A 24,734-nucleotide genomic window follows, 5' to 3' on the forward strand; every position below is an offset into this window, starting at 1 on the left:
TACTTTTTATTACATACCAGGGAGGACATGGGGGGAGGGACCCAGCCACCCAAGTTTGACACTCCCGAGGCACTAAGAGACCCCCATGTGCCTCTAAATAACAGGCATATATATATATATATATATATATATATATATATATATATATATATATATATATCCCCGGATGCACAGAAGAAATAAATTAAAACCAACAAAGAATTACAAGAATAGACCATAAATATAATATAAAGAATGAGACTGAAGGGCTCACCACCTTCCACCTGCTGGAGACTGAGATTACTGGATCTTTCTCTTGTTGCCAAGGGCTCTTATTGGCTCTCTCTAGAGTCACAGTTTTTTTTCTCAGTCTCCACCTGCTGGAAGGTGTGCACAACCCAGTAGTCACATTCTGGACCGGTCCGGAGGGACGCTCTAAGTAAATAACATGTTCATAATAACTTGCTTATCCATATAAAAATTCAGTAATCATCAGTTCCTTCAACGGTCGAGTGATGAACTTATATCCATTGCTGTCTGACGCCAGATTTGAGAAATAGACTCAAAACGGAAGCCGAAAAGAGCATAATTACGTATCACAACAGCAATGGATATAAGTTTAAGTTCATCACTTGACCACTGAAGGAACTGATGACTACTGGTTTATATGGACAAGCAAGTTATCATCAACAAGTTATTTGGACAAGTACGTTACTATTGACATTCATTTAGTTTGCTGTTATATCTAGCAACCTATGCTAATGTCAGTCGAGGATAGTTTATAAATGGTTATTAATATATTAAAAAGTAGAAGATAAGGAGTAAGGCTGTAGAAGAAAAACATTTATTGGTATATTGAGAGTAGCCTGCATTTATTTAAACATCATTGCTTTCTGAGAACCAGTGAGAAATGTTTAATGTATGATGTGCGAGTGGTCAGGGAGTATTTAAATTAGCAAGGGGAAGTATAGTTGGATCTATCACTCAGAAGATTTTTTTTTACGTATTGTGTAAACAAATAAAGTTGTATAAGAAAAAAGTATGTAGTTATTTCTTTTGGAGGGGGGGAGTTAATATATGTAACTAGATTGAAATTAATTTACTCATTAAGAAGGAATAATGAATATGCATAAGACAGATTTGCATGCCTGTCACCTCCATTATATATGTGAATCACTCTCATGAACATTCATTAAGAAAATCCTGAAAACCTGACTGGCTAGTGGTCCCCCAGGACAGGTTTGAGAGCCACTGATGAGTAAACCTTTCCAATCTTGAAACAGAATAGGCTGCTTGTCTAATACAATATCAATATTTTCTAATGTGAAAATCTTATATATGAGGGGAAATGTTTTAGTAAGAAATAATAAATTTGTGAGACCTTTGCTTTATATCTCAGAATCAATTAATTAGCTTACATATTTTCTACCAACTTTTGTAAAAACATGTGACATATTCCATTTTGCAATGTTTTCTGTTCTTTAGTAACTACTTAGACAATGCAGATCAGGTAGCAAACAAATGCTTCATTAAGTTATACAAACAGCAGCTACATTTCATTATCCAAGGTGCAAAGGTGACTTCATGGTAACCAGCAAGGCTATCTGAATCAAAATTTTCCAGTACTTGACTTAATAGATAACTTAGCAGCACCAATTACATTACATACTATGTCTTTCAGTGCACATCCAGCAAAGCTTACTAAATAGCACAATGGAAAATTAAGCAAACACAGAAAGGACACTTTAAGCCATTTACTGAGGAAATGTCATTAAAAAATTCTCGCCGATTGTAAACTGTCCCCTTTTTAACTCTGACAGAAGGGGTGAGTGTGATAGCCAAATAAATAGTAGTTGTATGAGCTGATCCCATTATTGCCAGTGGGGGCATTCTACTGACTTTGACTACAATGTGGGAGTCCCAGCGATATTGAGGTTAATTTACCATATAATTCACTTGAAAGAACACAAACAAAATGCTTAGCCTTGTGACTGCCCACTCACTGAAGCACAATATGTATAAGTTTGCATCATAGACTGTATTTTTCTTACAGCTGAAGATACCCGACAGGTTGTTCTCGGGCAGTTAATGGACCAGTCTCAAGATCAAGAGGTTAAACCCATCTAAAAGTTTTTAATTTATCATTCCATGGTCTTAATGCAATTATACTATACCACATCCAAACATTTTTTTAAAAATGGCAAAAACCCCAAAATGGAAATTAACTACAAAATATTTGAGTACAAATTATGAACACATACTAGAAAAACATTTGCTTATTTCTGATCTGAAGAAGGGTTACCTTTGAAAGTTAATCAAAAAAATGTATTAAGTTAGTCCAATAAAAAAAAGTTATTTTCTTTTCTCTGTTTTGTTTTATTTCTATTTATTACCTAGGAAAACTGTAAAATCAAACTGCCTGGTCAGCTTAAATTTCATAACAGGAAAAGTATAGCCATTTTCTTTCAAAGCTGACATTTCGAGACGTATATAGAACTGCATCAGATAATAAAAAAAAATAAAATAAAAAAAAAGAGTTCATTTTAGATGCTAAACTTTCTATATAAATCCAATCAACAAAACAACACTAATTAAAACAATGTTGATTTTCTAAAATTGGGTTAACCGTTCTTAAGATGATATTAAATCAATTCTATACTCCAATATACAAAATACAGCAAAGAAATCTGTTCCTTACATTTGATGATGTGCTTCCTTTAAAAAGGTGGGGTGGGGGGGGGGGGGGGTTGGGGGGGCGGGGGGAAGTGCTAGCGAGCGGATCTCTCAAATGGCAGCATAGACGAGGAGCTCTGCATTCCCACCACCTAACATCAAATTTCAGCCTTCTTTTACTTTTTCTTCAAGAATTGAGCCCTTTTACCCCAATGTATGGCAAACAGCAAACAGTCAAAAATTGACGCAGTTTTACAATGAGCTCCAGCTCACTCCATACTGGAACCTTCTACCCCTGATAAAACCGTGAAGGAGAAACCAGACAGTAACAACTCTCACAGCAATTACTGAACAACTAAAAACTATTACCAACTTTCTCACGCAAACCAGTGCAGATATTAAACCTATAAAAGCTAACCTTGCACAAATGAATAATCATTTTACCATCTTCGAAAACAAGAGTGGAACAACTGAAACACCGTGCTGGCTTGGCTGAAGATCAGGCTTTGCCTTTTCACAAAAACAACAAAAGATAGTGCAGGACTTACAAAATGCTTTTGAAGTTGCCGGAAACAGGTATAGAAGTAATAACATTAGGATTTTGGGATTGCCTAAGAATACTGAAGGAATAGATTCTGTCTTGTTTCTAGAAGAGTTTATTCCTAAACTTTTAAAGCTGAAGTTTTGAGATAGAGAGAGCTCTCAGAGTCCCCATGTTTTCAAGTGGTCCTCTGAAGTCCCCGTGACCTTTATTCATGTAAAATGGGTTATTTTATAATGTAGTAAACACAATTATATTTAGCAACTGTTGGACTGTGCAAAGTTTTCACAGTATTTAAATTATTGCTTGAGACTGCAGTATTTTTAAAAGGGGTATTCTTATTTATTTCTCAACTCTACCACTGTTATCTCAGCAGTAGTAGAAAAAAAAGTTAACAGGTGACATTTATAAACTTGTCCTTCCAAACTTCTTTTTAAAAGAGACCATACAATCCTTTAAAGAAACTATTTCATAAAATATAATGAACAGATCTTAGCAGCTGTTTCAATGTAAGGCATTTCAGATGTCTGGGTAACTAAACATCGATTCTCAAGTCAACATCACTGCATATTGAGTTTACTTGTTTAAAATAATATGAATCACATTAAAGTTACGTACATCATCTAGGGGCCCTTTTACTAAGCTGCGTAGGCACCTACACGCACGCAACATGCATCAATTTTGAGTTACTGCCCAGCTACCACATGGCCCTTGCAGTAATTCCATTTTTGACACGTGTCCGCTACGCACACCGGAAAATAATTTTTATTTTCTGGCACAAGGCAAAAAAAAAAAACAGGCGGTAATCGTCATTCTATGCACATAGACTATTACCGCACGGTTACCGCGTGAGACCTTACTGCTAAGTCAATGGCTGGTGGTAAGGTCTCAGACCCAAAATAGACGTGTGCCAATTTTTATTTTGACGCACGTCCATTTTCAGCAAAAATTTTAAAAATGGATCTGTGCGCACCCAAAACATGTGCCTACACTAAGGAAGCCCATTTTTCAGTGCACCTTAGTAAAAGGGCCCCTTTACCATCTCTTCTTTCATGCTTCCAAAAATGGTTAACAAGGATCCAGGAAGCATTTTGCTCCAGTGCTTCCTATTGCTGAAAGATACATTTAGGTCTGGATCAATAAAGTGAATGATTTTTTGTAGGGCCTATGCTTGTTGAGATTCTTTAGGGGGGGGGGGGGGGATCACTCATCAATGCACCAGGAACCCAAATATTCAAATGCAGCCAAGGGAAGCTACTAACTTTTAGTTCAAAAAGCAATGACAGACTATGCACTACCACGTGGAAATCCTATGTTTGATTCTCAGCCAGGACCCTGTTTTCCTAGGCTGAGGATGCTAGCATTCACAGACCCTGAAAAAACAAGAGAGGAAAGAGCCCCAGCCAGTCAGACTGGACTCAAAAGACCATGTTATCACATCACAAGGGAAATCACAGTTTATGGCCCCTTGCCCAAGGGCTGCACTAAACAAAACCAAGTAAAAAGGGTATGTAACAGGTCAAAAAGTGAATGCTCTAAGCAGTGCATAAAAGCGCATTTCCCCAACTAAGTAGGTACTTGGATGGGATGTGTGTGTCATTACATTTGTGGTGAATAATAGTTTGGTTTGTCTGTGAGTGGCAGTGGGAAGGAGGGGGTAGAATAGCAAGAGGTATGATCACTGTTTCCACTGAAGGCTGGATGGGCTCAGATCAAGGCTGCTCCTTCTCTCTCTGGCCTTGCATCATCTCCTACCAGCTGGTCAGGGACCCTCAAAATTGGAGATTAGGTCTTTTCTGCAGCATGGAGTGTAGGTGAATCAGCACTGAAAGCAGCCAGGACTGAAGCATATAATGTCCAGGGTGTGATGTGCTACTGTACAGGGAAACAGCAGCAGCAGCTGAAAACTGGGCTATACACCCAGCACCTGCCTTCTCCAGGAAGCCAGGAGCAGTGCATCTCTCTCACTGTCAAGGTCAAAGTCAAGTGTGCAAGAAAGGGGTAGGCTGGGCTGCTCTTTGAGCTGAAATGTGAAGAAGTATGATGAAATCATGCAGGGGATAAGGGTCATTCCGTGTGTGCCTGGCCTCAGGTCCAAGTTTCTTTTGCTGGCAAGAGTTGCAGACCTATCAACACTTTATTCTCTGTGCAGCAGCATGGGCCTTCTTCTCTCCTTCAGGAGCTGAATTTTTAGTTTCAGAAACATACGCAAAACTAAAGTTTATGTGCATGAAAGGAAAGACAAATGGAACCTCTCTATAACAAGTGCTACTAAGGAGCAAAACAGTTAAAAAAAAAAAAAAAAAAAAAAAAAAAAAGGGAAATAAACCATGAGAAAAGCTAGTAACGTGCACAGGGAAAAACATTTGGCTCATTGCCACTTTTTCTCTGATTCTTGGACAATTTTAATGGTTTATTTTACACGTGTGTTAACAAAAAAACGCAATGCATATTAGAACTTTTTAATGCGTGCAAATCAACCTATAAATTAAATGTGCATAAGTCAATGCACATTAGGGTGCTCATTTTCAAAGCACACAGACATACAAAGTTAGATAGGTTACTAATTTGTGTGTAGTAAATTTAAGCAGCTAACAAACCGAATGCATGTTAATGACATCCTACTAGTTGCAAAGGCTGACTTACAGTGTTGTAACCGTGGAAGCTGGCTCTCACAAAATTCAATGGGAAAAAAAAACCCAATAAAAGAAGGTCTCCCTAGAGCAGAAAAAAGCAACTAAAAAAAAAAAAAAACAAGTGATACTACAATGTATTCAAATTCTTTTAAGAGGAATTAGGGGACACACTGAGATCTTGTAACAGACATCTTTCTTCATAGAAAGGAAGGTAGATGCACGGAATAGTCTCACAGATGAAGATGTAGAAGTCCCAGCAACAGAGTTTAGAAACAACAAGGGATAAATAAATGGATTCTGTTGTTGACAGGACATGAATGTAAAGTCAGACACTGTAACAGGAAGGAACTGTCCAGAGATGTGCCCCATGGTCTGTCTACCACATTTTGTTTTTCTAATGCTAAAAGGATGCTCAGAAAAGTTATTAGAAAACTAAAACTATTATACTTACCTCAAACAGTGAAGAGGTCCAGGAGAAACTCTAGTTACCCGATTGACACTAGCACCATTCAAAGTAGTGAGTTGAACTTCAGAAATGTAGAGTGTAACAGAAGAGGACTGTAATCGTGTTTTCACAACTTCTAGTGGGCATGTCAGAATTGCACCAACAGTACCTCCACACCTAGGGGGAGAAAAAAAAACAAAAAAAATTAAAGGATTCTCTTTTCAAACATGTGCAATGCTCTTTATAGCACTAGGTCAGTGTTCTTCAATGCAAGGCGCAGGGACCAATGGTGGCCCCCCACTGACTTCTGGGTTGGCTCCCATTGTCTTTCTGATTTTTTTCTATTACTCTGCCTCTCTACACAGGCTCAGGACAGAACGGGGAAAGTGGATCAGGGAAAGAACCCCATGCTTGAAGGACAAGGCATAGGCATTTCTCAGTAGACAAAAGAACATATTTGGAAATGCTCACATCCTTGAGAATACCTCTCAATAAACTTTGATGGTGGGCTAGTGGGGATGGATGTCACTGGTCGACATGGGAAGATATTTTGGCAGCTCTCCTTCAGCTCATTAGAATCCAAAGCTTAAAAATGAATGAAAAATCGCTACACTAGGATGTGGGAATGGTTCACAGGTCAGAACCTCTTAGTGCTCCTGCAAGACTAAACAGAAAATTTGTCCATATTGATGTAAGGCACATATGTTAAACCTATTTTATAAACTGTAACATACGCCATCTATGTACCTTTATAAAAAGGTCTCCTCCCCCACAGATGATCATAGAAAATTATATGTGTACCAAAGCAGGAGTAACTGTGCATGCATGTGCTGCTACAACTTATCACATATACACGTATTTTAGACATTAAGCATAAGTCTGCCTTTGCTTCACCAATTCTCTGCAATATATGTAGAGGCATTCCAGAAAGCAAAGAAATAGATGCTATGTGTTCTGAACACCAACTTTTAGGCATTTGTATTTCCAGGCAATTTTTAAATACCTACTTGAAGATATAAAATACAGCTCTGTATTCTCTAGTCCATTATTAAAAAAAAAAAAAAAGTTACCCTTTTTCAGTAGAACGTACTGTGTTAGTTTTATAATTAATACTATAATAAACTATTTTGACTAGCAAATGGGGCAGACAATATACAATTTTATAACAGCCAAACCTTAAGGTCATTATCTATAAACAAATGCTAGCTCTAACAGGGTGCTATGAGATGTTGTTTGAAACTACACAACACATTGTAACTTATGTTACTCAAATAGTTAACACACCAGTGGGTGTATTTCTATAAGGAGGGCACCAGCATTTAGGCACCAAAAATACATGTAAATGACCAGAATAAAACACATACACAGGTCTGTACACATACACAAATAAATGCCAATATTCCAGCTATGAATTGTTAAAGAGGAAAACGAAAAAAAACAAGCAACCAGAACAGCAAGCCAACAATATCCAGAAAGGCAGGAAATCTAGACTGGTCTGGTAGGACTTTAGATTGTAAGCTCGCTTGAGCAGGGACTGTCCTCGTAACCCTGGCAGCGCTATAGAAATGCTAAGTAGTAGTAGTAGTAGACTCAATGAAAGAAAATTAGAAGGTAAGAATTTCTTCCTTATTACATTTACCAGACCGTGAGATGTAGCAAAGCATTTCTTAGATGAGAGGAAATCTGCAACCCCCACCCCTAATATTTCTACTCCAAACGAAGCTTTCTGTATCACCAATATGGCCAGTCGGTAATGTTTTACAAAGATATGAGGCAAACACCAAGTTACTGCCCTACAAAATAACTGGATTTACTGTGTGAACCTCTGCCCACAAAGCTGCTAATCCTCTAGTAGAATGAGCTTTAAAACCAACTGGAGACTGTTTAACCTGAAAGAATATAGGCTGAAAATATATCTTTTAACCAACAGGAAATAGTGGCTTTAGAAAACAGGCAACCCCTTTTATTGTCTCCAAAAAGGACCAATAATCTATCTGATTTGCAACAGTCATTAGGCCTTAAATTTTCTACAGCCCTCCATTCTAAATGAAGGAAGAACTACTTGCTGATTTATATGAAACAAGAAGACTACATTTGGAAGAAAGGAATAACTCTTTAATAGAAACTCTGGCTTCAGTAAAACAAAGGAAAGGATCTTTACATGAGAGTGCTTGCAACATCAATACTCTCTGTAAGCCAAAGTTACCACTAGAAGAAACATTGTTTTGAATGTAAGATCTGAGTACTTTCTTAAAGAGGTTCAAAAGGGAGGCTGACCCAAAACACCAAATTTAAATTCCAATCTTGTCGTGTAGACTGTAGAGCAGGTCTTAAGTTGATTTGCACCTTTTAGGAAATGAAAATATCAGGATAAGCTGCTAAAGGAGATTTTTGAAACATCCTTGAAAACAAGCAAGAGTCAATACCAGTACCTGTAAAGAACCCAATAGGACCCCCATTTACATACAGACAAAGCAAGAACACTGAAAAGAACCACAGCGACCTGGTCTGTACCATTTAGAAACACAAAACCTAGGCCTAGTAGAAGAAAATCTAGACTGAAGTTTTTTATCATCAGGTAATCTTTGAGATTTTGATGCACTCAAAAGTTCTGGGGTTTTTTTTTACCAATTCCTTCAGGATGTCAATGAATAAAATCTTTCTCCTGAAGGGGAGCCTGCTGAATTTAGTTTTTGATGTGGAGTCAGCAGATCAATTCCTCAATGTTCTCCCTAGAAAGTTTTGCTAGCCAGGTAGCATGAAGGACTAGTTGGGTGGGGGCAGGGTAGTAATGAGCAGTATCATAAAAGTTTCTGTTAAGTAAGCCAGGTTGCACATCCATTGAAAGGTCCTGAGGACACTGCCTCAGCCAAAGAAGATGCCTGGCAGGAACAGAAAGAAACATGCTTCTTGCAGAAGTGCAAAATAGATCATAGAGGGTGTCACAAGCTAAGCTTGCTTCCAGCACCTGTTCCTCCAGAGGTATACCTTGACTTGACTGCACCCATCAAAGACATACCTACATACACAGGCACTGCAAATGACAGTTTGGAGCCCTAAATCCAAAATGTCAAAGATTTGTTTAAGAATAGATTCCAAATACCTATCCTGCATAACAAATACTTTAAGGATGAACCCCTTCCAAAGGAATAGTGGTTTTCTTAGTAACCACTATCACTAAGGCATCTACCTTAGGCAATTTAAATTTCTTATCATCCAGCAAGGAGAAATTAGGCCTTACCTGCTGATTTGCTTTCCTTTAGTCCCTCCGGACCGGCCCAGGATTGGACTGATGGATTGTGTACTCCTTCCAGCAGGTGGAGACTAAAGTTCTGACTCTAGGAGCCAATAGAAGCCCTGGCCATGTGACCCTAGACTTAGTAATTTCAGTCTCCAGCAGGTGGAAGGAGGTGAGCCCTTAGTCTCCTCTCTTCGTTTTTTCTTTCTTTCTCTTGACTATTTAGGAAAAAGGATTTTCTTGTGATTAGGGTGTATACTCGGGGGTACCGGGTCCCTCACCCTCTTTTCCTCCTACCTTTTGCTCCCGCTGTTCTGGACTGTTTTCTGTCAGCAGTGAAGAGCTTTACCCCTTCGGAGGAAGGGTGTTTCAGCTCAGGGAGAGGCAGCCACTGTGTATTTAAAAAAAAAAAAAGCAGCCCTTACACCGCAATGCGAACAAGCAGAACAGCTTAGTTGTTTTTCCTCAGGTCAGCTGTTTCGGCGGGAGTGCTTGGCTGTCGGCGCTGCGCTTAAAAAAAAAAAGTAAACTAAGCCGCGGGACAAGAATGGCAGAGAAGCTGCGTTGGGGGGTGGGCTCCTCCAGTGCTTGTAAGTACCTTCGGTCCCAGCGGTCGCAGCTCAAGCGGGGCTGGCAGTCCCTGTGTCAGAGCCCGCCAGCGCATCGTTCACGGTGGGAAAGACGGCCATTTTGACGGGTTCTTCTTCCCCTTCAGAGAGGGACAGCGCTGCTCGGTCTTTGCTGCTGAAGTATTCCGCGGTGGCGGTGCCTCAAAATTTGTCCTCTCAGGAGGAGGGTTTCCCTCCTGAGTTTGTTTTACAAATGTACCAGGCTTTTTTATTGAAAAAAATCAGGCGCTGACTTTTCTTTTCCTGGTCCCTCTGGAGGTAGTCTGGCAGGTCATTATCCTCCTCCTAAGAGGGCTCGGGGGCCTTGGGATCTCCGTGAGGAGCAATCATCTGATGCAGGTTTGGATTTACCTGCTTTGGAGGAGGAGGATTTGGACTCTCAGCAGGTAGAGGATCATCTCTCTCATGAGTCAGGGGCAGACTCCCTTCCTGTGTGGGAGGACCCCTCGATAGTGCGGATTTTCCATAAAGAGAATCTTCAGGAGTTAATTTGCTGGTGATTTCTACCCTTCATTTTGAGAAGGATCAGACTGCAGTTCATGAGGTACGTAAGGTGGATCTTTTGGTAAAGGGCATTAAGTGCTCGGGGAGGACGTTCCCTATGCACCAGGATATAAGGGATGTCATCCAGGCGCAGTGGGATGCTCCGGATTCTCATTTTCTTTTGGCCAGATCCATGGTGCGTTTTTATCCTGTTCCGGAGAAGGACAAGTCCCTTCTTAAGATTCCTGTGGTGGATGCTGTGGTCTCAGCAGTCACTAAACGGAACACGGTTCCTATCGATGGTGGTAGAGCTCTTAGGGATGTGCAGGATTGTCGGGTAGATTCTCTTTTGAGGAATAGCTTTGATGTCTCTTCCTTGGCAGTTCAAGCAGCTCTTTGCAGGTCTCTGGTGGCTAGAGCCTTTTTCCGCTGGGCTGAGTGGGTTCTAGACAGGGACTCAGACGACTTAGCCTCCGTAGATGCAGTTGTATCCAAGGGACAATTCAAAAACCAAGGATGCGGCCAGCTGCGTTGGTCAGGACACTAACTCCCGGATTCTATATAAGGTGTTGTGAGTTGCGCATGTTAAATATGCATGCCCAATTTACGTGCACACCTTGAGAAACAAGCCAATCTGTAATAATTGGACAATAAATGACCAATTATCAGCACTAAATGGCAACTGAAATTTATGTGCACATCTTTTTAGACGTATTCTAAAAGGAGGTGTATGTAAATTCTAACACATGTAACTGAAAGGGGGGGGGGGGGGGCAAGCCATGAAAAGAGTGTAGGCATGTCAGGGGCAGTCCTAAAATTTACGTGCATGATTAAAGAATTCAGGGGAATGCACTTACATTTAGGCACGGGTATTTACACCAGGTTTTCAGTGGCGTAAATGGCCGCACCTAAATGTAGGCATGTTCCCCAGCCCTATGTGCTATTCTATAAATTGAGTATAACTTTAGGCGCAAAATATAGAACAGCAATAAGCACTGTTATTGGACGCACCTCTTTTAGATGCCATTTACAGAATCTGGCCCTAAGAATCTGACAATAACTTTAAAACAGCATAGCTACAAGAAACCTGTAAATTCCGCCCCCGAGGAACTGGGCTAATCCTCAGGGTTTACAAAAGAGGTCTGCTGTTAATAATACATTGTTCCTGGTAACGAGAACTGTGGATCCATTTGGAGGAAATCCCAGTGTGAGAGCCCTCTGGTATTTGATCCGTTGTTAGTTAGCGTGTTTTGGTCTAATGCTTTGCTGAGCAACGTAAAGAGTGTGTTGTAAGACTCCCTTTAAAGTAGAGGTTAAAATGTATGCATTCTCTAAGCTAAATTAATTCTTGTTACTAACAAGGCCAGAAGTAGGGCAAAGAGACCAGGACTTCACTCATATTGGTACGGGGGGGGGGGGGGGGGGGGGAGAGTAATTCTGTTCCGTTTTCTCAAATGTTACACAACATGAGTCTCACTTCTTAGGGTTTCCGGAACATTTTTTAATGCATGATTCTATTTCTAATTTTGCTCCTGGGGGAATTCTGCACTACTGCGCAGTCCCCATTCCCACAAGATGCACAGAATTCTGCCCTTGCAATGCAGAATTCAGTACAGGCGAACAGCAGCTCTGCTCACTCTCTCTTCCCCTCCCCTGCTGAGCCCATGCAGGAGGAGGAGGAGGAGAAAGAAGTGAACTGGTATATATCGAATTTACTTCCTTCTCCAGTACTAGCTTAGACATGACTATTTATGTGAACCACAGGAGCTCCCACGGTTCACATAGATGGAATGGGGGTGGGGAGGGAGGGCAGAGCAAGGTGAGCATGCAGTAGGGATTGAGGGGTGGGCAGAGCAAGAGGAGTGTGCAATGGGGGATTGGGGGGGGCAGATAAAATTGGAGTGAGGGCAGAAGCTGAAAGTGTGTCCCTGGTATGTGTGAGGGATCAAGCTGTAGGGGATCAAGCTGGAAAGTGCCGGGGAGGGGGTTTTTATGCTTGAGGGACAAAGAATAAGACATGGGGTTGTGTGCTTAGGGGAGAAGACTTTGATGGCAGACAGGTTTAGAGGTCTTGTTGGGAGTGAGATGCAAAGGAACTGGGAAGGGTGCAGCCTGAGAAAGAAAAAGGCAGAAAAGGATTTCCAGTTTTATGATGGGGTAATTCTACACAAAAACACAACTATAAATAAATAAATGTAGAATTCTGCTGAAACTTTAAAATATTGTGTGCAGAATCCCCTCAGGAGTACAGAACAGTCTCGATTATCCAACGCCAATGGGATCAACCCGTTGTCAGATAAGTGGAAAGTTGGATAATATGGAAAGCACTGCAGAGACCTAGTGGTTAGTGCAATGATCCTGACATCCAGAGGTGGCCCGCTGCGCCTTGTGATCTTTGGCAAGTCACTTAACCCTCCATTGCTTCAGGTACAAAATTAGATTGTGATCCCTTCAAGGACAGGGAAATACACAGTGTACCTGAATGTAACTCACCTTGAGCTACTACTGAAAAAAGTGTGAGCAAAATCCAAATAAATCAATCAGTTCCTGATTTTCAAAAATTGTTCTAAAACATATAAGATGGCACTGGAAGAGGAGGGAGTGTACTACCTCCCTCCTCCAACAAATGTATTGAAGGAGGGAGAGAAGGCTGCTAGATCACCAGGTTGTGGGGGGCTTGATTTGCAGCCCACTGGGCCACCAGGGCTTTTTGGGGAGGATGCGAGGGGGGGGGGGGGTTGGAGATCCACCGGATCTCCAGCTCCCCCTCCAGCCCCCTGTGTCGCTGGCTTGGAGTGGGGTTTCGGACCTCCAGCCCGTGTTTGACATGTCTGGGCTTTTGACAGCCAGGACGTGTCAAACAAGTGCAGGAGGATTGTACCTGAGCAAATGCATGAATAAGATGAAGGGCAAGAAAGGATGAAAAACAATCAATTTGTGGTCTGAATATATTAGTTGGTGCTTGGTTGTACTGAAATTTGTAGAGAGACTGTACAAGGCTCTGTTGTAAATCTGCATGCGTTACGTTGTACTGGTTTGTTGATATATGTCTGTTATGTGTCTAAGTATGCATGTGCTTATGTATGCTCAGTATAACTGGCCTGGAACTATGGAACTATGGAAATATGGTAATCATAGATCATGTAAATAACATCACTCACCCTGCCAGATGTGCGAGGAATGAGCTCTGAACCTTGATCCATTTAATGTGACATTTATACGGGTCTGAACACTCCCCAGACTTCTCAGTGCAGTTTGGTGTGAACAATCTAGAATTGATGGGTCTACAAGAGTTCTTCTACACCAGCAGTAGGCAACAAGATGATGGCTAGCGCATTACTTGTAGTCTCAGTGATGTGGGAGCCATCAGAGTTGGTTCACTGGCCTCAAAGGAGAAAAGGCTGCTGCTAAAACTGGGGTGTTGGCCAAAGTAAGTGAGTTCTAGGAGAATGGATGATGCAGAGACGAGTTTGGAGGAGCAGTGTAAAGAACTGAAGGGAGTTCAAGCAGCAATGCAAAAACTATTAGCTGCAGAGCGTCAGATGGAAAACAGGCAGTGCAGAAACCATCTGCAGAGTTCCAAAGGTAGAGACTCTCATATTGCCTCCTTAGTGAAGCACTGTTTCTTTGTGTTACATCAGATTAGGTCTATTCACAGTTTCCTTGATAAACCAGCCTCTCTTACAGTTCTCAGTAAATTACTGGGTTGGATTACTGCAATACAATTCTAGCCAGTCTAGTGCAATAAAAAATCAGGCATCTGCAAACAGTCAAGAATACAAGATTACTGTGCCATGCTCACAAATCTGATCACAATATAATTTTCAGTTTAAGATTCTCACTCTTACCCATAAATCCTATCATCTAGGCATACTGCTTTATCTATCCTCTCTCCTTTGCCCATATAACCAATTTTTATTTATTTTTAGCACTTAATATACCGTAAGTGATCCCTAAGGCGACTATGTAGTTTACAATTTCTATTACAGGTACTTTACACTGTCCTTAAAGGGCTCAGAATCTAAGTTATATATTGTACCTGGGGTAATGAAGGGCTACGTGATTTGCCCAGGAGGAAATGGAGGGCTATGTGACTTGTGTTTCTCCAAGGAGCTACTTCTTTTGTTACCACCCTCATCTCATGCCCATTTAGAATCAACACGCCACACTGCATTTTTTTTTTTAGCCCCATACTAGTGGAATTATTTACCATGTGAACAGAGAGCAGAACCTTCATTAAAGACATTTTTGTTTGATCAAGCTTCTCCCAGTTAATTGGGCATTGTGTCGAAGAGTGTTGTGTCAATCTCTCCATAGTGCAGCTTTTTCCAATTCTTCCTCTGTCTAGTTCAGAAGGTTTCTATCTGTTCTCTGCTTTTCCTTGTGGTGAGTCTTCCTTTTCTATTATGAATTATAGAGTGCCTTTCTATTACTTGCTTTTATTTTCTACATTTCTTTGTTATATTTTGTACATTAGACACTAAGTACCTACTAAACCATAAAAAAAAGATAAAAATTAACTTCTAAATTTTACTTCCATTTTTTTCTTTTTTTTTTTGGGGGGGGGGGGGGAAGATATATCAACATAAGCTACTGTTAGCATGAGTTAAGGCAAAATAACCTGTTTTAGCACATGTTCTATTTTATGCAATGATACCTAGTTACTAATACAGTGCACTCCATTTAAGTGCACGTCGGATAAGTGAACGTCGGATAAGCGCATGCTCTGTTTAACTGCATGCCGTACTTCGGTCCCGTTTTCGGCATCATCAATTTCTATGGAGACAAACTTCGGTTTAGCACACCACTGATAAGTGCAAGATTCGCTTATATGCCTGGTTTAAGGCCGCTCCTCTGCAGGAAAGACTCCTCATAAGCATGCGCATGGAATATGGAAGCCGATTGGCGCCTGACAACCAATGAGATTTCAAATTTACCGACCTTTTAACTGCCACAGGCAGAATAAGCGAAAGAATGTTGTTACAGTGTACATTGGGGTCGTCATCGTTGCACAACTTTAGACTTTAATACTGGCTGAATAAATAGAAGTTCTTAAAAAATTAGAAAACAAACAAACAAAGTCAAGCACCTATTGCTAAAGGATATGATGTCAATCCCAGTCAAATTTCACATATCTTGAAGCAGAAAGACCAGCTTCTGGAAGATTGGCAAAACAATACAAATCCACAACGGAAACGAAAACAGGCGGGAAAAGCTGAGGAGGTAGAAGATGCTCTTCTTCGGTGGTTTTCTCAAGTCAGGAGCAGACAGTTTCCTGTCAGTGGTCCACTGCTTATGGAGAAAGCTAATCAGCTAGCTGAAAGTCTTGGACTAACTGAAATCAAAGCCACTATTGGATGGTTGGAAAGATGGAAGAGGAGGAACAACATAAAATTCAAGAAACAGCATAGTGAAAAACAAGACACTGATGACTTTGGTGCTGAAAATTGGGTTGTTTCAGTTCTTCCTACCATCTTGAACGAGTTTGCACCTCGTGACATTTTCAATGCTGACGAAAACGGTCTCTACTGGTGAGCGATTCCTGATGGAACATTTGCATTCAAACAAGCCGAAACTACTGGAGGTAAAACGTCGAAGGACTGACTGACGATCCTCCTTTACTGCAATATGGATGGGAGTGAGAAGTTGGAACCACTCGTCACTGGAAAGAGCAAACAGCCCCGTTGCTTCAAGAATGCTAAGAGACTTCCTGTGTCATACGAGGCTAAATTCATGGATGACTGGGGAAATTTGGAACTAGTGGCTAAAGAAGTTAGACTCAAGAATGCGGGCACAAAAGCGTCAGATTTTGTTGCTTTGTGATAATTGTGCTGCACACAGTGATGATGTAAGGCTGTCTAATGTCAAGGTGGTCTTCTGGTCACCAAACACTACCTCTCTGGTCCAACCTATGGATCAGGGCATAATAGCCAATTTCAAACAACATTATTGGGCTCTTGTGCTACATCGTCTGATGAGTATTATGGATGACCAGACTGGCAAGGATAAACGTGCTGTTGAACTGGCTCGTAATCTATCACTGTTGAATTCCCTACATATGCAGAAAGAAGCCTGGAATCATGTTACACAGGCAACCACTGTGAACTGCTACAAGCGGGCAAGCTTTGTTAAGGATGTGGAGAGGGACGAAACAGATGCAGCTGTTGCAAACGAGTCAGATGAACAGGCTATTGACATCCCAGCCGATATTACTGAAGAGGAGTTTCATCGCTATGTAGCTGTTGATTATGATCTACAAACAGCTGATGACAGCACGGATGTCCAGAAATGTGCCCACACGCAGGCAACGGCTGATGATGAAGCAGATGATGAAATGAGCAGGGAGGCACATGCTGACAAAATTCAACAACCTCCTGTCACTTTTGCAAGAGCGCTGGAGAGTCTCAACACCGTGCGGGCCTATCTGGAGTCCACTGGATGTCAGTGCTATGACAGTTTTTACCGCCTGGCAGACGTAGTCTATGGAACTCACAGACACAAGAGCGTACAGAGCACTATGACTGATTACCTCAAGTAAGCCTAACGTCAGTTAACGGCGACTGTATACTGTACGTATAATAATAAACAGTACTGTACACATGTTTCTAAGAAACAAGATGGCAAGCGATCTGCAAAATCCAACGTGGAGATTCGCCCGGCACAGACTGTGTATTTTTAAAAATGTCTGAACAGTCTGTGTCGGGCAAATCTCTGAAAATAAAGTTTTGAACCGTATCACTGATTGATCTGCTTTGTTTGTCTCCACTGTACACGTTTATCAGATGTCAAGCTTCTTTGGGTCACAATGGTTAAGTGCATGCTCCGGTTAACTGCATGTATTTCTTTGGTTCCAGACCCTTGCACTTAAGCGGACTGCACTGTAACCCACGCTAAAAGTAAAATAAAGACAGCAAGGGGAGGAGAAAAACCAAACCTCACAGATGTATGACACCACCACAAGAGTGGGACAAAAGAAGGAACAAAGATTCCAGAAAGTAATATAGGACCTTTAAGCTAGTCAGCAAATCCAACACATCAAGGACCCAACACAGCCATATTTTGGCATGTGTGCCTGCTTCAGGGGTCAAAACCTGGATCGTATGTTGTTGTAATGCAGGCATGTATATATGACTATGTTCTCGACTGTCACACTTGGTCATGAGCAATAGAAAAATGCTGAGCATGGTGCCTGCAGGAAAATCCAGCAGCATTCCACATTTCTCTATTACTTGTACAATCCAGGTTTTGACCCCTAAAGCAGGCACACACGCCATAACACAGCCATGTCGGGTCCTCATGCTTCTGCCTAACAATAAAATAAGCCATCTTAACAGTAGGTAGCTCACATTGATAAGGGGGGAGGGGGAAGGAGGTTAACATCATAGCTAAAACAGGAGTGAAATTTACTTATGGTTAAATTTGAAGTAATGTATAAAAACAAAAAGTAATATTTATTGCTATTCTTTCTTTTTGCTTTATTGTAAATGGGACAATCAATGGGACAATTAATAAGACCTCTATGTCCCTTGAAGCCCCCTCTGATACTAAACTACTGAGGGTGGTAGTAAAGGGTGGCTGTACAATTCTGTACTTACGCCAACATCTTTGAAACCAGAACAACCCCCCAGCAGCATTTGTGACTTGGGGGGAAGGGGTGGAGGCCACACTCTATCAAGGAAGTAACAAATCTGGAGATCTGGAAGATCGGAGGGGTCTAGCGTGAGCACGCCAGGGAATATTTAAATGAGCTCGGTGGTATTCCATCCAAATGATCAGGGCACTGTGCTCTGATCTTACGGGCAGAATAGCGATTTAACCTTACACTAGCTCAAAGATGGCGTTAGGGTTAAGGCTCACTTTCCTCCACCCACTTCCCCCTTATTCATGCCAGGCAGCCTGAATTGTCACTATCAGTTTGGGCTGCCACTGTCAGTCCTGGGGGTCCAGTGGACCCCCAGATCCCTCACCCCCAGCACGTAAACCCCCCCCCCCCCCCCCGCCGCCAAACACAAGGCCTGGAGGTCCGGTAGATCTCGAGGCCCCTCATCCCTGAACACAAAGCGCCCCTCCCCCCCAAAAAAAAACCTAAAATACCATGGGACCCTCGAAAGCCCCCATTAGCCCTGGTGGTCTAGGAGTGGGGTCCCCTCCTCACTGAACCCAACCCCCCCCCCTCATACCTCAGAATAGAGGAGAGAAGGACTAGGGCTTCCTCCCTCCTCTGGATGCCACCTCAAAATTTTGGCTCCCTGCCCGATGCATCCTGAGATGGACCGGGCGGGGCTTAACTTCCATATTTTGAGGTAGTGCCCAGAGTAGGGAGGGAGGGAGCCCTAGTCCTTCCCTCCTCTATTCTGAGGTATGAGGGGAGGGGGGTTGGGTTCAGTGAGAAAGGGGGACCCCACCGCTAGACCACTAGGGATAGCAGGGCGCTGTCGAAGGTCCCACTGGCCCACCAGAGTATTTTAGGTTTGTTTGTTTTTTTTTTTTTGGGGGGGGGGGGTGACAGGGCCTGGATGTCTACCAGACGTCCAGGCCTTATGTTTGGCAGGGTGGTTATATGGTGGGTGGGATGAGGAGTCTGGGGATCCACCAGACCTCCAGCCTCCCCCCCTGTGTTTGGGGGCTTGAGGTTTGACAAGTCCAAGCCTTTTTTTTTTTTTTTTTTTTTTTTTTTTTGACAGCCCAGACCTGTCAAATGCGGAAGGATTGTGTCTGAGCGCATGCCCAGGCACAATCCTCCCTCTCTTTACCAAGATGATTCACACTAATAACGTGCCTAAATTTGCATGTTATTAGAATTGATCAATGGGGAGTTAATTACCCGCACTGCTCCAGCGCTATTTTTATGGCACTGTTTCAGAACAGCGCTGGGAATTGATCATCATTTCCTAAGTGACAGATAACATCCCCCTAGTCAACCTTAATATCTTTACTGTAGCAAGAAGGTGGAAAATACTGTGGGGTCCTTTTACTAAAGCACAGTAAGTTTTGCACTTAACAGCAAACCTTTGCACGCTTTAAGTACAGTGCCTGTGCAATAAACACAAAGTGTGTACCTTGCATCTGCTCTATATTTGCCGCACAGGGCAGACTTCTTATCTGCCACCACAGGTAACATGGTGTCTGTGCAATGTCTGCAGTGGCAGCACAACTCTCATGCTAAACAACTGGAGCTCAGTTCAGAAAGAAAACACAGCCATACCACAGCTGCTCATCCTACCCTCCCCAAACACATTCCTGGAGCTCCCCCAGTACACCTCCCTCAATCCAAACCCCAAACCCGCAGGTCAGAACCCTGTAACCAATTCCCCCTACCCAGCACAAAAAAACATGCCTCCTCAGATCCTAAAGCAACAATTTCCCTTTGCTGCTGCCCAGAACTGCACCGGGATACAAAATGGCCATATGACCCATAGCGATAATACCGCAAGACTACCACTAGGGATCATGGTGGCCATTTTGGATCCCAGCACAGTTCTGGGTGACAGCAGAGGGGGGTTGCCACCTGAAACAACTGGATCACCAATGGCGTCTCCACATAGGTCCCAGGCTGGTAGTAGGATTCTGAAGGCAAAGTTCTCTCATCAGGGGATCTCACCTGTCGTGGGGAGGAGCGGGGGAAAGAATGAGGGGGGAAAAAATCAGACCTCAGGGGAGAAGTGCCACAGCACCTTAGAATGATAGCTGTTGTGCTAATAGACTATTAATAGCGCAGCTGCACTTACCACCACCTCAAGAGATGGTGGTATATACAACTGCACAAATCATGACTTGCAATAGCTAGCGTTTAGTACTGACTCATGTGCTAGCTGTTACTGCTGGCCACTCTTTCATGTGCGGTTGACACATCCAGCTCCTGCCCACTCCCACATTAGGCAGAAAATGCGAGATTTTTACCACAATAGTTACTTTTTTAGTGCAGTAAATATTAGAACGCAGCTTAAACAAAGGCTCCCTCTGTGTCAAATCTCAGGAACGTTTCCTAGCTGACCTCCAAATGTTTGTGTGAAAATCTAGGGGCATAAAGCAACACAAGTAAATATAACATGCTAGCTATTATTATTTCCAGATTAAACCAAACCATTCCATTTGATGCATAATAAAATGGGAATACTTTCTCCTAGCTGGCCCTTGCCCTTAAACAGCTGTCTTCCTTCTTTCTCCTGAAAACATAGTCAAACAGAGCTGCAGCTGCATTCTTTAGAAACATTAGACCAGGCCCTCGAGCTCTGTTCAGTTACCTTTGACCTACTTTAAGGCACTAAGGAAAAAAGAGACTATTTCACTGTCTACTCACTCATTTCTCATGACTATTCAAGCCTGCTCAGTCACAAATTGGTTCTATACTAGCATTTCTATTTTTCTACTTTAGGCTTATAGTATCAAATCTGCACAGAAAAAAAAGGGAAAGTATGTAGTATACTAGCCTTGGATTCTGTATTTGGATGGCTACCAAGTGTATTTCACAACTGTAAACTAATCTTTACTCTCTTCATAATAGATTTCTTCTCTACAATACACTGAAACTTGAACACACCCTGATCAACTGAATGCCAACTGTCTAAGCTGAAGAAAGCACTAATTTCATTTTAGTAAATTAAAGCAATTGTTAAAAAAATACTACAAAATGGGTTTTAAGCAAATACAAAGAATGATTTTGGGGCCCTTTTACTAAGGTTGTGCTAGTAAATGGGTTTAGCGTGTCTTAATGCAGGTCTTTCCTGCACACTAAGCCCATTTCTAGCGCAGCTGTAAAACAGGCATTTTTCTATTTGTTGAAGTTCTGGCCATGCATTGTTACCATTAGCATGAAGTTATTAAAAAAAAAAAAAAAAGTTCATGCATGAGCATTTACCACCTCCAATTCAGAAGGTGCTAAGGGCTCCCACGTTATGGATGCACTGATCGATTAGCGTGGTGGTAATATCAACATGCTAGCTGAATGTAAGCCGCATTGAGCGGGAAAGCGCGGGATACAAATGTAACAAAAATAAATAAATAATAAATATTGCTTCCACACCCATTCTGCAGCCCGACACGCACCCCTCCCCCCCCCAAATTTAAAAAATCATATATACCTCATGCAGATAGCAAAACTAACACTTTAGTGCATCCTGCATTAGGCCATTTTTCTTGTGGAAAAGCCCCTTTGTTATCTTCAGATTAGTAAACCAGGAAATTCAACTCATTTTAAACCAGTGGCTCTCAAAACAGTGTGTCAGGACACACAGATGTATCCCTAAGAGGTAAAAGGTGTCACAAAAGATTTGGTATAGACAACAAGCCTGCACTTTTCTTAATAACCATCTGCGTCTGCACGCTGGGGAGAGCACAGATCTTGAGAGTCAGGTTCTTGAATTCCTCCCAAATACTATATGGCACTTATCTCAAAGTTTTTCCAGTTTTCACCACCGAAATAAGTGCCATACAGTATTTATAGTGGATTTCGACACAAACACCAATGGACATGATGTATATTGAGGATTAGATTTTAAAGGAAGAAGAAACACACAAGAGGAATAAAACATAAAAATCGAATAAAAAATAAAAACTATTTATACAGTGGGAGTTATTTTGGACAGCTCTCTAATATTGTCATTGAGTACTCCAGGTTGCTCTAAGGTCTTTTCCTCCACATTATCATATATATTTTACAGTGTTGAGTCAAAAAAACTAATAGATTCCACAATATAGGGCTGGAACATCAGTTGTTTAAGAACAAAGTTGTGAACGATCGGTCTAATGAGTTAGAGGATGGTGAAGTGTACAACAGTGTGCCAGTGTTTTGGGAAAAGCCATATATTCCTTAAGATCATGCTTAATACTATTTGAATATTCTGATGAAATTTTGTGAAAAAAATTAAATATAAAACAGTCCTCCTATTGAAGATTACTGGATTCTTTGTAGCTTCTCATAGCTTGAACTAAAGAAACAGAATTACAAGGCTGTTAAAGTGCAGGAGCTTCCAAGATCACATAATCCCTTGAGTATGCCACTTTACCAGTGATACTGTTTCCAAATCTAGACATCAGTTTTGATTTTTAGGCATTACCAACATTCCAAATTCAGAAGCTAAATAACAAGGACTCCAAAGTGCCAACATTTGAAATTTACCAAATACATTACAATGTGTGTGTGTGTACGCTTTTGTAGTGTTCAAAAACAAGAACACTGTGTAAACTGTATATTTGCTGTTTGTTATCTGTCAATCACCACACTATCAGATATGCAGAAATATGATGTGCCTCTTTTTCCCCATTTCCAATACAGAGCAGCTCCTTTAGCCAACAAATACCACTCTAACTGGACCTAAGTTTCCTGAATTTTAGTAAATATGTTACCATGAAAAGAAGTTCTAGAGAGAACAAACTATCACTACATATTTTGTTACAATCAACGGGCACAATGTGTGTATCAGCAACAGAATAAAAACTTATAAGGTAATTTGAGGTCCAAATCCCAGCTCTTGAAAAACCTTTTGTTTTGAGTGCAACCAGGATGCTTGCACCTGAACAGACATCAGGATCAGGACTACCCTGTGGGCACCATAAAAGTTAGTGTAGCAACTGAATTAAAAAGTAGCTCTTTTACAGTCAAATTACGTTGCATATCTGATAGTGTGGTGACTTCAAACTCTTTTATAACATCCAATACAGGCTTACAAAAATGGCTATTAAATTACTATGGAACACGTGGAATCAGATTATATACTGCATGATTATTCTAAGAGCTTCCTGATAAATACTTTTACCGAGTCAATGGTCAAAGTCACCTGTAGTCCCAGAGAAAAGAAATCTATCGTATTGCATACCGACACTACAGAAGGGTAGCAATATAATGAAGAGCCGCACGCTGCTTCCTTTTGTATGCAGAGACTGAGGAGGCTATGCTATGCAAGTAGATAAGGAAAGAGGGATTGGGGGGGGGGGGGGAGGGGGGCAGTTACTAAAACATTTCTCGAGTGCATCACCACCAGTGTTCACAATCTGGTTCCGGGGGAGAAATCCCAGAACAAGCCACCACCACCCTACTGCTACCCACCTCCCCCGGACCGGCACCTCCTCCAACCCTCCATATCAGCAGAGTGCCTGAGGCATATTACAACCCTGATACTGTAATTTCGTTTTATCATTATTATTATATCATATTGTATGAAGTTACTATTTGTGGTATATCACTATAAATTAACTTTGGTGATAGAAAGCGATACTGGAATACAAATGGAGAAAGAATAAGCGAGGAGGCGGCAGGCCACGGGAAATGCACGTCAGGGGAGGTTACCACAAAAAGTGGTATCTAAAGCAAAGCAGACGCAGGCCAAACCGTCAGCGCTCCAGGAACCGGAGCCACCGCGGCCGAGCTCTGCCTCCCTCTTCTTCCCTCCCACATCCGCAACACTTTCCCCTTAAGGAACTCGAAACCATCAAACACCTCAAACCGCGCCCAGGCAGAAAGAAGCATGGGGCAAATAAGGGAGGGAGGGGGGGGGGGGAACTGCAACCTGGCCGCCACCGCTACGTACCCTCCAGCAAACAGATGCACCAGGGTATCTCTCTGGCTCATTCTCTCTCATTCTTGTTCTCCTGCTGCCAGGCTGAAGAAGAAGCGAAGCCGCCTCCCCCCCGCCGTCCTCGGGGGCCTTCGGATCTCCCGGGCAGGGGCGTCACCACCACCAGAGAAAGGAAAAGAGAAGAGGGGGGAGGAAACTAGTCAGTCACCATACACGTACCCCTTACAGATGGGCAGAACCCCTCCCCCACCCCGCGGAACAGCCGCTGCTATACCCGATACACAGGGGGAAAAAAACTCCAACCACTCTGTCACCGGCACTCTGTAAATAAATGTATTATTAATAGCAAAAACCCAATGCCGACATAAACAGACGCGCTGATTGGCCAGTACCTACTGACGGAAGTGACGTTCCGGCTTGTTCTCCCTTTCTCCGCTGTCGTGTGCGCAAGCTGGTCATGTTTCTTTCACGTGATAGGAGCAAAGCGCTCTATCAATGGAGGTGCTCCTACAAGTGTTAAGAGAGCTAGTTTTGTTTTCTTGTGTTATATTGTGAGAAGATGCTTTATTAAAATTGTACCTCTTTCATCATTATAA

General features: G+C 42.0%; 1 protein-coding gene across 1 annotated transcript in view; it reads right to left on the reverse strand.

Moving 5' to 3' along the window:
* The window catches only part of SLC25A36 (solute carrier family 25 member 36), a 124,110-nt gene extending 99,642 nt beyond the window's left edge, over positions 1–24,468 (reverse strand). Inside the window, exons 1-2 of the mRNA XM_030217258.1 lie at positions 24,151–24,468; positions 6,281–6,451 (exon numbers count right to left, since the gene is read on the reverse strand). Of these exons, the coding sequence (XP_030073118.1) occupies positions 6,281–6,451; positions 24,151–24,191 (212 nt within the window). The 5' untranslated portion in view covers positions 24,192–24,468. The remainder of the gene's footprint in view (positions 1–6,280; positions 6,452–24,150) is intronic.
* Between the last annotated feature and the right edge of the window lie 266 nt (positions 24,469–24,734).

This window comes from Microcaecilia unicolor, chromosome 10 (assembly GCF_901765095.1).
Source record: "Microcaecilia unicolor chromosome 10, aMicUni1.1, whole genome shotgun sequence".
NCBI classification, from domain to species: Eukaryota; Metazoa; Chordata; class Amphibia; order Gymnophiona; family Siphonopidae; genus Microcaecilia; species Microcaecilia unicolor.